Here is a 13673-nt window from a genome sequence, read left to right as displayed (position 1 = left end):
GTAATTGTTGTAACTCGGTGTATTACACACACACACCTCCCTCTGGTAACAGTCAGTAATTGTTGTAACTCGGTGTATTACACACACACCTCCCTCTGGTAACAGTTAGTAATTGTTCTAACTCGGTGTATTACACACACACCTCCCTCTGGTAACAGTTAGTAATTGTTGTAACTCGGTGTATTACACACACACACCTCCCTCTGGTAACAGTTAGTAATTGTTGTAACTCGGTGTATTACACACACACACACCTCCCTCTGGTAACAGTTAGTAATTGTTCTAACTCGGTGTATTACACACACACCTCCCTCTGGTAACAGTCAGTAATTGTTGTAACTCGGTGTATTACACACACACCTCCCTCTGGTAACAGTCAGTAATTGTTGTAACTCGGTGTATTACACACACACCTCCCTCTGGTAACAGTTAGTAATTGTTCTAACTCGGTGTATTACACACACACCTCCCTCTGGTAACAGTTAGTAATTGTTCTAACTCGGTGTATTACACACACACACCTCCCTCTGGTAACAGTTAGTAATTGTTCTAACTCGGTGTATTACACACACACACCTCCCTCTGGTAACAGTTAGTAATTGTTGTAACTCGGTGTATTACACACACACTCCCTCTGGTAACAGTCAGTAATTGTTGTAACTCGGTGTATTACACACACACCTCCCTCTGGTGACAGTTAGTAATTGTTCTAACTCGGTGTATTACACACACACACACCTCCCTATGGTAACAGTTAGTAATTGTTGTAACTCGATGTATTACACACACTCACGTCCCTCTGGTAACAGTTAGTAATTGTTGTAACTCGGTGTATTACACACACACACCTCCCTCTGTTAGCAGGTAGTAATTGTTCTAACTCGGTGTATTACACACACACACCTCCCTCTGGTAACAGAGAGTAATTGTTGTAACTCGGTGTATTACACACACACCTCCCTCTGGTAACAGTTAGTAATTGTTGTAACTCGGTGTATTACACACACACATCTCCCTCTGGTAACAGTTAGTAATTGTTCTAGCTAGGTGTATTACACACACACCTCCCTATGGTAACAGTTAGTAATTGTTTTATTTAGGTGTATTACACACACACACACCTCCCTCTGGTAACAGTTATTAATTGTTCTAACTCGGTGTATTACACACACACCTCCCTCTGGTAACAGTTATTAATTGTTCTAACTCGGTGTATTACACACACACCTCCCTATGGTAACAGTTAGTAATTGTTTTATTTAGGTGTATTACACACACACACACACACACCTCCCTCTGGTAACAGTTATTAATTGTTCTAACTCGGTGTATTACACACACACCTCCCTCTGGTAGCAGTTAGTAATTGTTGTAACTCGGTGTATTACACACACACATCTCCCTCTGGTAACAGTTAGTAATTGTTCTAGCTAGGTGTATTACACACACACCTCCCTATGGTAACAGTTAGTAATTGTTTTACTTAGGTGTATTACACACACACACCTCCCTCTGGTAACAGTTATTATTTGTTCTAACTCGGTGTATTACACACACACCTCCCTCTGGTGACAGTTAGTAATTGTTCTAACTCGGTGTATTACACACACACCTCCCTCTGGTAACAGTTAGTAATTGTTGTAACTCGGTGTAGTACACACACACCTCCCTCTGGTAACAGCATAAATAACTCTATATCCCATATTTAGTGACTGTATATGTTAGGACGGCCAAGCTATTCAAATAAGTCATATTACAAATATACACACAAAACATTCAACAATAACATATAATTTTACTTTAAAAAATAATTACCACTCATTTTCACTTGTTTCTCTACATAACAAACCCAAAACAATAATGATATCATTGTTAAGATACTAGACTATCAAATTGTTATCTTTCTTATTGTTGTTTTAATTAAAATAACTATCCAATAACTTCATCACTTACGTCAGTTTAAACCTAAATCCACTCTATTTTTTTCTAGGCAGAGCACTAGGTTATCGCTTAGCTGTAAGAGGAAATAATAATAAAAAATGATAATACTTCTAGTATAAACGAAGTTATAATTACTCCTTGAAGTTACCTTTTCACAGAAACATGGTGTTTCTTTAAAAAGTTTAAATACAAGGTGAAACAGGCATTACTAACCAATAACAGATCCACATTGGAGTACTGTAACGTATAGATACACAATGCTTTGTATACTGTACAATCGACGTCTCTAGGGAGCAAACCCCTATGTTCTGTATGAAGTGAAGGAGTATAAAAATCAGTACTCGTGATATTTAATTTTATTACACACATTCATAGAATATATTAACTTTCAGTCATGGTGAAAAACGTCGCAAAACATCTTATAAAATATTTTATAAATGTAAAGTGATGTCGAGATTGCAGTACCAAAAATAACGTAAACAATAATATAGGGATGATACAACTATACATAGATCATCCCTACACGACTGTCAATATTATAATTTAATGTTATACTGTAAAATGCATACTTGACTTTAATATTATTGTAGTTGGAAGTTATATATTCTGTCTGTTGGTATGTAGTTTGTTCATTATAACATCCTGGTCACTTCAGGGAAGGCATTAATGTTTTGCAACTAAGATTCTAGGACTAAAGTACAAGAAAAATCAATTTGAGTCAAAACATGTCTTGATTATTATATATCCTCGCTACGAGGTGGGTCGAAGTGACCGACCTTATAGCTATTTTGTATTCGTGAATTTTTCAGTAACCTTAAATTATAATATTGAAGGCCATGTATGGATGATCTAGGTATAACTGTATCATCCCTAGCCTTGTTTACATTCTATTTGACACTGCCATCCTCTATATACCATTGTACACTTACAAAATGTTTTAATACTTGTTAAGATATTGTGTTAAAAGAAACGTGTAAATTAATCTTTTAAGAAAGATGATGGTACAGAGACACTCGTGCACGAGGTACCTGAACTACCTTTACGATACATACAGAAATCAATTGGTGAAAATTGGCGCGGCGAAGGTTCTTGGAACATTGCCATATAAAAGACTACTCTAGCCAGAACATTAAAAGTTTCGTTAAGGCACAAAAAATGACAAAGAAAGGAAGGTTTACAGTAAAGACCGTCACATGAAGTCACAAAACCTTTACCTGAACAATGTCACACAAATACCAGTTGCTTGTAATGGACACTTTGGAATTTTTATAGCTGATAAAACGAGCCGACAATTAAAATAACCACCTGGCGGTATTCGCTACTCTAGATCAGACAATGATATTCTGACAAACCTAAACGCGCTCATGGATGGATAGCGTTTTGTTCAACCACATAATAGACGTTGTACAATTTGATATGAACAGCAAGTTATATTTTAGTTTGATTTTCATATAATATGAAATACAAAATTCAAATATAATTACCATATCTCGCATATTATTCATTTTACCAAATCCAACTCCTCACATGAGACAGTGTGTTTTTCTTATAGCAAAGCCATATCGGGCTATCTCCTCAGCCCACCGAGGGGAATCGAACCCCTGATTTTAGCGTTGTAAATCCGGAGACATACCGCTGTACTAGCGGAGGGCCACATGAGTGAGAACATGGCAGAAAGAATATTTGCGAGTGTTTACTATCTTATGAATCAGGCATGTTTTATAATGAACGAATTTATTCAAAGTTATTTCGGGCAGTAGCTTTGTGAAGTGTTTACTAAATAACATATTTTATTACGATAAACATTTAAATTTACAGAACTTATACAAACGACCTACAGTGTTAATGTCTTTTCTCGCTTTTTCAATGCGAGAATGCCAAGTTTTTATGTACTGTGTTTGTTTGTTGTTAAGCCAAATGCTACACAATGGGCTATTTATTTTCATCGCAGGTACTGAAACCTAGTTTTTAGCGTTAAAAGCCCCCAGATTTACCGCTGAGGCAAAAGGAGAGCGTTACAGTTTGCTGTTAAATCACACAGGCGATCTTTCAGAAAATATATACTTACAGTTTTGGTAATATCTAAGGATTAGCACTGTGCTAATTATTTATCTTCATTAAATACAGAATGTAAGCGGAAACAAAAGACGCACAGCTAGAATTTTCAGCACAGATGATCCATGAGTTACGTTAGAGAGAGGATCCATGAGTTACTTTAGACAGATGATCGATGAGTTACGTTAGACAGATGATCCATGAGTTACTTTAGACAGATGATCCATGAGTTACGTTAGAGAAAGGATCCATGAGTTACCTTAGACAGATGATCCATGAGTTACGTTAGAGAAAGGATCCATGAGTTACTTTAGACAGATGATCCATGAGTTACCTTAGACAGATGATCCATGAGTTACTTTAGACAGATGATCCATGAGTTACCTTAGACAGATGATCATCCATGAGTTACTTTAGACAGATGATCCATGAGTTACCTTAGACAGATGATCGATGAGTTACGTTAGAGAAAGGATCCATGAGTTACTTTAGACAGATGATCCATGAGTTACTTTAGACAGATGATCCATGAGTTACCTTAGACAGATGATCCATGAGTTAGTTTAGACAGATGATCCATGAGTTACTTTAGACAGATGATCCATGAGTTTCCTTAGACAGATCCAAAAATTAAGTCTTGCTCCAGCTTAAAGATTCACACTAGAAACACGATGACATTTGGACACAAGAATGAAAGAGCAGAGAGACAACATGTAACTAATAAAACAAAACTATGACACTGCAGAACAGTTTCTTTACGTGATACACTATCGAGTAAGTCACAGGTTTATATACAGAAAACCAAGAATGATATGTGACACATTATCGAGTCAGACAGACTCATCAACAGAGAAACCAAGGACGATGTGTGACACATTATCGAGTCTGTTTGTGTTTTGAATTTCGCGCAAAGCTACTCCAGGGCTATCTGCTCTAGCCGTCCCTAATTTAGCAGTGTAAGACTAGAGGAATGGCAGCTAGTCATCACTACCCACCACCAACTTTGGACTACTTTTTTACCAAAGAATAGTGGGATTGACCTTCACATTATAACGCCCCCACGCCTGCAATGGTGAGTATATTTGGTGCGACGGGGATTCGAACCTGCGACCCTCGGATTATGAGTCGAATGCCTTAACCCACTTAGCCATGCCGAGCCCATTATCGAGTCAGACACAGGCTTATAAACAAAGAAACCAAGGGCTGGAATTGTTACACTTCAGGCAAGCCTTACTGAAACAGGATGCATACACAAGGCAGTCCTCTGTCGCGCCGATATACTTTAGGCAGTCCTCTATCATGCCGATACACTTCAGGCAAGCCTTACTGAAACAGGATGTATACATAAGGCAGTCCTCCGTCGTGCCGATATACTTCAGGCAAGCCTTACTGAAACAGGATGTATACACAAGGCAGTCCTCCGTCGTGCCGATATACTTCAGGCAAGCCTTACTGAAACAGGATGTATACACAAGGCAGTCCTCTGTCGTGCCGATATACTTCAGGCAAGCCTTACTGAAACAGAATGTATACATGAGGCAGTCCTCTGTCGTGCTGATATACTTCAGGCAAGCCTTACTGAAACAGGATGTATACATGAGGCAGTCCTCTGTCGTGCCGATATACTTCAGGCAAGCCTTACTGAAACAGGATGAATACATAAGGCAGTCCTCTGTCGTGCCGATATACTTCAGGCAAGCCTTACTGAAACAGAATGTATACATGAGGCAGTCCTCTGTCGTGCTGATATACTTCAGGCAAGCCTTACTGAAACAGGATGAATACATAAGGCAGTCCTCTGTCGTGCCGATATACTTCAGGCAAGCCTTACTGAAACAGGATGTATACATAAGGCAGTCCTCTGTCGTGCTGATATACTTCAGGCAAGCCTTACTGAAACAGGATGTATACATGAGGCAGTCCTCTGTCGTGCTGATATACTTCAGGCAAGCCTTACTGAAACAGGATGTATACATAAGGCAGTCCTCTGTCGTGCCGATATACTTCAGGCAAGCCTTACTGAAACAGGATGTATACATAAGGCAGTCCTCTGTCGTGCTAATATACTTCAGGCAAGCCTTACTGAAACAGAATGTATACACAAGGCAGTCCTCTGTCGCGCCGATATACTTTAGGCAAGCCTTACTGAAACAGGATGTATACATGAGGCACTCCTCTGTCGTGCCGATATACTTCAGGCAAGCCTTACTGAAACAGAATGTACACACAAGGCAGTCCTCTGTCGTGCTGATATACTTTAGGCAAGCCTTACTGAAACAGAATGTATACTTAAGGCAGTCCTCTGTCGTGCCGATATACTTCAGGCAAGCCTTACTGAAACAGAATGTATACATGAGGCACTCCTCTGTCGTGCCGATATACTTCAGGCAAGCCTTGCTGAAACAGAATGTATACGTAAGGCAGTCCTCTGTCGTGCTGATATACTTCAGGCAAGCCTTACTGAAACAGGATGTATACATGAGGCAGTCCTCTGTCGTGCCGATATACTTCAGGCAAGCCTTACTGAAACAGGATGAATACATAAGGCAGTCCTCTGTCGTGCCGATATACTTCAGGCAAGCCTTACTGAAACAGAATGTATACATGAGGCAGTCCTCTGTCGTGCTGATATACTTCAGGCAAGCCTTACGGAAACAGGATGAATACATAAGGCATGTCTTCTAGAAGACATGGCGATATCGGAGTTACCACTTCCATAAGTTAAAGAACCTGTCTTCTAGAAGACATGGCGATATCGGTGTTACCACTTCCATAAGTTAAAGAACCTGTCTTCTAGAAGACATGGCGATATCGCAGTTACTACTTCCATAAGTTAAATAACCTGTCTTCTAGAAGACATGGCGATATCGGAGTTACTACTTCCATAAGTTAAAGAACCTGTCTTCTAGAAGACATGGCGATTTCGGAGTTACCGCTTCCATAAATTAAATAACCTGTCTTCTGGAAGACATGGCGATATCGGAGTTGCCACTTCCATAAGTTAAAAAACCTGTCTTCTGGAAGACGTGGCGATATCGGAGTTACCACTTCCATAAGTTAAAGAACCTGTCATCTAGAAGACATGGCGATATCGGAGTTACCACTTCCATAAGTTAAAGAACCTGTGTTCTGGAAGACATGGCGATATCGGAGTTACCACTTCCATAAATTAACTAACCTGTCTTCTGGAAGACATGGCGATATCGGAGTTACCACTTCCATAAATTAAATAACCTGTCTTCTGGAAGACATGGCGATATCGGAGTTGCCACTTCCATAAGTTAAAGAACCTGTCTTCTGGAAGACGTGGCGATATCGGAGTTACCACTTCCATAAGTTAAAGAACCTGTCTTCTAGAAGACATGGCGATATCGGAGTTACCACTTCCATAAGTTAAAGAACCTGTCTTCTAGAAGACATGGCGATATCGGTGTTACCACTTCCATAAGTTAAAGAACCTGTCTTCTAGAAGACATGGCGATATCGCAGTTACTACTTCCATAAGTTAAATAACCTGTCTTCTAGAAGACATGGCGATATCGGAGTTACCACTTCCATAAGTTAAAGAACCTGTCTTCTGGAAGACATGGCGATATCAGAGTTACCACTTCCATAAGTTAAAGAACCTGTCTTCTGGAAGACGTGGCGATATCGGAGTTACCACTTCCATACGTTAAAGAACCTGTCTTCTAGAAGACATGGCGATATCGGAGTTACCACTTCCATAAGTTAAAGAACCTGTGTTCTGGAAGACATGGCGATATCGGAGTTACCACTTCCATAAATTAAATAACCTGTCTTCTGGAAGACATGGCGATATCGGAGTTACCACTTCCATAAGTTAAAGAACCTGTCTTCTGGAAGACATGGCGATATCGGAGTTACCACTTCCATAAGTTAAAGAACCTGTCTTCTGGAAGACATGGCGATATCGGAGTTACCACTTCCATAAGTTAAAGAACCTGTCTTCTAGAAGACATGGCGATATCGGTGTTACCACTTCCATAAGTTAAAGAACCTGTCTTCTAGAAGACATGGCGATATCGCAGTTACTACTTCCATAAGTTAAATAACCTGTCTTCTGGAAGACATGGCGATATCGGAGTTGCCACTTCCATAAGTTAAAAAACCTGTCTTCTAGAAGACATGGCGATATCGGAGTTACCGCTTCCATAAATTAAATAACCTGTCTTCTGGAAGACGTGGCGATATCGGCGTTGCCACTTCCATAAGTTAAAGAACCTGTCTTCTGGAAGACGTGGCGATATCGGAGTTACCACTTCCATAAGTTAAAGAACCTGTCATCTAGAAGACATGGCGATATCGGAGTTACCACTTCCATAAGTTAAAGAACCTGTGTTCTGGAAGACATGGCGATATCGGAGTTACCACTTCCATAAATTAAATAACCTGTCTTCTGGAAGACATGGCGATATCGGAGTTACCACTTCCATAAATTAAATAACCTGTCTTCTGGAAGACATGGCGATATCGGAGTTGCCACTTCCATAAGTTAAAGAACCTGTCTTCTGGAAGACGTGGCGATATCGGAGTTACCACTTCCATAAGTTAAAGAACCTGTCTTCTAGAAGACATGGCGATATCGGTGTTACCACTTCCATAAGTTAAAGAACCTGTCTTCTAGAAGACATGGCGATATCGCAGTTACTACTTCCATAAGTTAAATAACCTGTCTTCTAGAAGACATGGCGATATCGGAGTTACCACTTCCATAAGTTAAAGAACCTGTCTTCTGGAAGACATGGCGATATCGGAGTTACCACTTCCATAAGTTAAAGAACCTGTCTTCTAGAAGACATGGCGATATCGGTGTTACCACTTCCATAAGTTAAAGAACCTGTCTTCTAGAAGACATGGCGATATCGCAGTTACTACTTCCATAAGTTAAATAACCTGTCTTCTAGAAGACATGGCGATATCGGAGTTACTACTTCCACAAGTTAAAGAACGTCTTCTAGAAGACATGGCGATATCGGAGTTACCGCTTCCATAAATTAAATAACCTGTCTTCTGGAAGACATGGCGATATCGGAGTTGCCACTTCCATAAGTTAAAGAACCTGTCTTCTGGAAGACGTGGCGATATCGGAGTTACCACTTCCATAAGTTAAAGAACCTGTCTTCTAGAAGACATGGCGATATCGGAGTTACCACTTCCATAAGTTAAAGAACCTGTGTTCTGGAAGACATGGCGATATCGGAGTTACCACTTCCATAAATTAAATAACCTGTCTTCTGGAAGACATGGCGATATCGGAGTTACCACTTCCATAAATTAAATAACCTGTCTTCTGGAAGACATGGCGATATCAGGTTGCCACTTCCATAAGTTAAAGAACCTGTCTTCTGGAAGACGTGGCGATATCAGGTTACCACTTCCATAAGTTAAAGAACCTGTCTTCTAGAAGACATGGGATATCGGAGTTACCACTTCCATAAGTTAAAGAACCTGTCTTCTAGAAGACATGGCGATATCGGTGTTACTACTTCCATAAGTTAAATAACCTGTCTTCTAGAAGACATGGCGATATCGGGTTACTACTTCCATAAGTTAAAGAACCTGTCTTCTAGAAGACATGGCGATATCGGAGTTACCGCTTCCATAAATTAAATAACCTGTCTTCTGGAAGACATGGCGATATCGGGTTGCCACTTCCATAAGTTAAAGAACCTGTCTTCTGGAAGACGTGGCGATATCAGGTTACCACTTCCATAAGTTAAAGAACCTGTCTTCTAGAAGACATGGCGATATCGGGTTACCACTTCCATAAGTTAAAGAACCTGTGTTCTGGAAGACATGGCGATATCGGAGTTACCACTTCCATAAATTAAATAACCTGTCTTCTGGAAGACATGGCGATATCAGGTTACCACTTCCATAAATTAAATAACCTGTCTTCTGGAAGACATGGCGATATCGGAGTTACCACTTCCATAAATTAAATAACCTGTCTTCTGGAAGACATGGCGATATCAGAGTTGCCACTTCCATAAGTTAAAGAACCTGTCTTCTGGAAGACATGGCGATATCGGAGTTACCACTTCCATAAGTTAAAGAACCTGTCTTCTAGAAGACATGGCGATATCGGAGTTACCACTTCCATAAGTTAAAGAACCTGTCTTCTAGAAGACATGGCGATATCGGTGTTACCACTTCCATAAGTTAAAGAACCTGTCTTCTAGAAGACATGGCGATATCGCAGTTACTACTTCCATAAGTTAAATAACCTGTCTTCTAGAAGACATGGCGATATCGGAGTTACTACTTCCATAAGTTAAAGAACCTGTCTTCTAGAAGACATGGCGATATCGGGTTACCGCTTCCATAAATTAAATAACCTGTCTTCTGGAAGACATGGCGATATCGGGTTGCCACTTCCATAAGTTAAAGAACCTGTCTTCTGGAAGACGTGGCGATATCGGAGTTACCACTTCCATAAGTTAAAGAACCTGTCATCTAGAAGACATGGCGATATCGGAGTTACCACTTCCATAAGTTAAAGAACCTGTGTTCTGGAAGACATGGCGATATCGGAGTTACCACTTCCATAAGTTAAAGAACCTGTCTTCTGGAAGACGTGGCGATATCGGAGTTACCACTTCCATAAGTTAAAGAACCTGTCTTCTAGAAGACATGGCGATATCGTAGTTACCACTTCCATAAGTTAAAGAACCTGTCTTCTAGAAGACATGGCGATATCGCAGTTACTACTTCCATAAGTTAAAGAACCTGTCTTCTGGAAGACATGGCGATATCGGAGTTACCACTTCCATACGTTAAAGAACCTGTCTTCTAGAAGACATGGCGATATCGGAGTTACCACTTCCATAAGTTAAAGAACCTGTGTTCTGGAAGACATGGCGATATCGGAGTTACCACTTCCATAAATTAAATAACCTGTCTTCTGGAAGACATGGCGATATCGGAGTTACCACTTCCATAAGTTAAAGAACCTGTCTTCTGGAAGACATGGCGATATCGGTGTTACCACTTCCATAAGTTAAAGAACCTGTCTTCTAGAAGACATGGCGATATCGCAGTTACTACTTCCATAAGTTAAATAACCTGTCTTCTAGAAGACATGGTGATATCGGAGTTACTACTTCCATAAGTTAAAGAACCTGTCTTCTGGAAGACATGGCGATATCGGAGTTACCACTTCCATAAATTAAATAACCTGTCTTCTGGAAGACATGGCGATATCGGAGTTGCCACTTCCATAAGTTAAAGAACCTGTCTTCTGGAAGACGTGGCGATATCGGAGTTACCACTTCCATAAGTTAAAGAACCTGTCTTCTAGAAGACATGGCGATATCGGAGTTACCACTTCCATAAGTTAAAGAACCTGTCTTCTAGAAGACATGGCGATATCGGTGTTACTACTTCCATAAGTTAAATAACCTGTCTTCTAGAAGACATGGCGATATCGGAGTTACTACTTCCATAAGTTAAAGAACCTGTCTTCTAGAAGACATGGCGATATCGGAGTTACCGCTTCCATAAATTAAATAACCTGTCTTCTGGAAGACATGGCGATATCGGAGTTGCCACTTCCATAAGTTAAAGAACCTGTCTTCTGGAAGACGTGGCGATATCGGAGTTACCACTTCCATAAGTTAAAGAACCTGTCTTCTAGAAGACATGGCGATATCAGGTTACCACTTCCATAAGTTAAAGAACCTGTGTTCTGGAAGACATGGCGATATCGGAGTTACCACTTCCATAAATTAAATAACCTGTCTTCTGGAAGACATGGCGATATCGGAGTTACCACTTCCATAAATTAAATAACCTGTCTTCTGGAAGACATGGCGATATCGGAGTTACCACTTCCATAAATTAAATAACCTGTCTTCTGGAAGACATGGCGATATCGGAGTTGCCACTTCCATAAGTTAAAGAACCTGTCTTCTGGAAGACGTGGCGATATCGGAGTTACCACTTCCATAAGTTAAAGAACCTGTCTTCTGGAAGACGTGGCGATATCGGAGTTACCACTTCCATAAGTTAAAGAACCTGTCTTCTGGAAGACATGGCGATATCGGAGTTGCCACTTCCATAAGTTAAAGAACCTGTCTTCTGGAAGACGTGGCGATATCGGAGTTACCACTTCCATAAGTTAAAGAACCTGTCTTCTAGAAGACATGGCGATATCGGAGTTACCACTTCCATAAGTTAAAGAACCTGTCTTCTAGAAGACATGGCGATATCGGTGTTACCACTTCCATAAGTTAAAGAACCTGTCTTCTAGAAGACATGGCGATATCGGAGTTACCACTTCCATAAATTAAATAACCTGTCTTCTAGAAGACATGGCGATATCGGAGTTACCACTTCCATAAGTTAAAGAACCTCTCTTCTAGAAGACATGGCGATATCGGAGTTACCACTTCCATAAGGTAAAGAACCTGTCTTCTAGAAGACATGGCGATATCGGAGTTACCACTTTTATAAAGTAAGTCTTTTGGAATGTGCAGGAAGAAGCCTTGGAATGATGGAGGTCATATTTTCAGATTTTTGTACACTACTTTATTAGATGTTAATTTACTAATTAGGATACACTTTAATTCTAATTTATTGACGGCAACAAAAATTCATCGTGATTTGTTTTTCTACAACATACGTTAATTCTAATAATTTATTTCAATAGATTTCAAGATTGATACTTTGTCATTTCCTAACAGCCGTCTCCTCTCCAGTTTACTGGATATAGGATAGAACAGCCGTCTTCTCTCCAGTTTACTGGATATAGGATAGAACAGACGTCTCCTCTCCAGTTTACTGGATATAGGATAGAACAGCCATTTCCTCTCCAGTTTACTGGATATAGGATAGAACAGCCGTCTCCTCTCCAGTTTACTGGATATAGGATAGAACAGCCGTCTTCTCTCCAGTTTACTGGATATAGGATAGAACAGACGTCTCCTCTCCAGTTTACTGGATATAGGATAGAATAGCCGTCTCCTCTCCAGCTTACTGGATATAGAATGGAACAGCCATTTCCTCTCCAGTTTACTGGATATAGGATAGAACAGCCGTCTTCTCTCCAGTTTACTGGATTAAGATCAAGGACGACTAACGCACACAAGAGTTGTAATTTTACGGAAATAAGAACGACATTGTATTTATATACATTATTATTACTTGGTTATATTTAGACTGGTGAGAGATCCCGTGACAGGTAAACAGACTTTACCTACTTGTAGGCTCACTCAACAAGTGACAAGTAGTGTGTTTAACGCAACAGTTATTATTTAATGATTATTCAGTTTTTATAACAAAATTGTTAAAAGCATGTCTTATAAAAGACAGGTATGACAAATTTCGTTACGTTGTTTATGCAGTTTAATTTTTACACTGTGCTTTTGTTATGTTATTTATGCAGTTTAATTTTTACACTGGGCTTTTTTATGTTATTTATGCAGTTTAATTTTTACACTGGGCTTTTCTTATATTATTTATGCAGTTTAATTTTTAAACTTGGTTTTTCTTATGTTATTTATGCAGTTTAATTTTTACACTGGGCTTTTCTTATGTTATTTATGCAGTTTAATTTTTACACTGGGCTTTTGTTATGTTATTTATGCAGTTTAATTTTTACACTGGGCTTTTTTTATGTTATTTATGCAGTTTAATTTTTACACTGGGCTTTTGTT

At 39.6% G+C, this 13673-nt stretch overlaps 2 protein-coding genes across 5 annotated transcripts in view; one reads left to right on the top strand and one right to left on the bottom strand.

The window, feature by feature from the left end:
- LOC143234707 (uncharacterized) overlaps positions 1-13433 on the top strand; it is a 31820-nt gene extending 18387 nt beyond the window's left edge. Inside the window, exon 2 of one of the 2 annotated variants that reach the window (XR_013018770.1) lies at positions 12668-13433. Coding sequence is in view for 1 of the 2 variants with exons in the window: in XM_076472266.1 (XP_076328381.1) it covers positions 12702-12974 (273 nt within the window). In the remaining variant the exon portion in view is untranslated. The remainder of the gene's footprint in view (positions 1-12667) is intronic. The other variant, XM_076472266.1, reaches the window with a different exon arrangement.
- The window catches only part of LOC143234704 (5'-AMP-activated protein kinase subunit gamma-1-like), a 133924-nt gene that overhangs the window by 105271 nt on the left and 14980 nt on the right, over positions 1-13673 (bottom strand). The window lies entirely within an intron of this gene.

This window comes from Tachypleus tridentatus, chromosome 12 (assembly GCF_004210375.1).
Source record: "Tachypleus tridentatus isolate NWPU-2018 chromosome 12, ASM421037v1, whole genome shotgun sequence".
In the NCBI taxonomy this organism is placed as follows: Eukaryota; Metazoa; Arthropoda; class Merostomata; order Xiphosura; family Limulidae; genus Tachypleus; species Tachypleus tridentatus.
The sequence above is the reverse complement of the archived record's forward strand: the minus strand, read 5'-3'. Positions and strand labels throughout refer to the sequence as shown.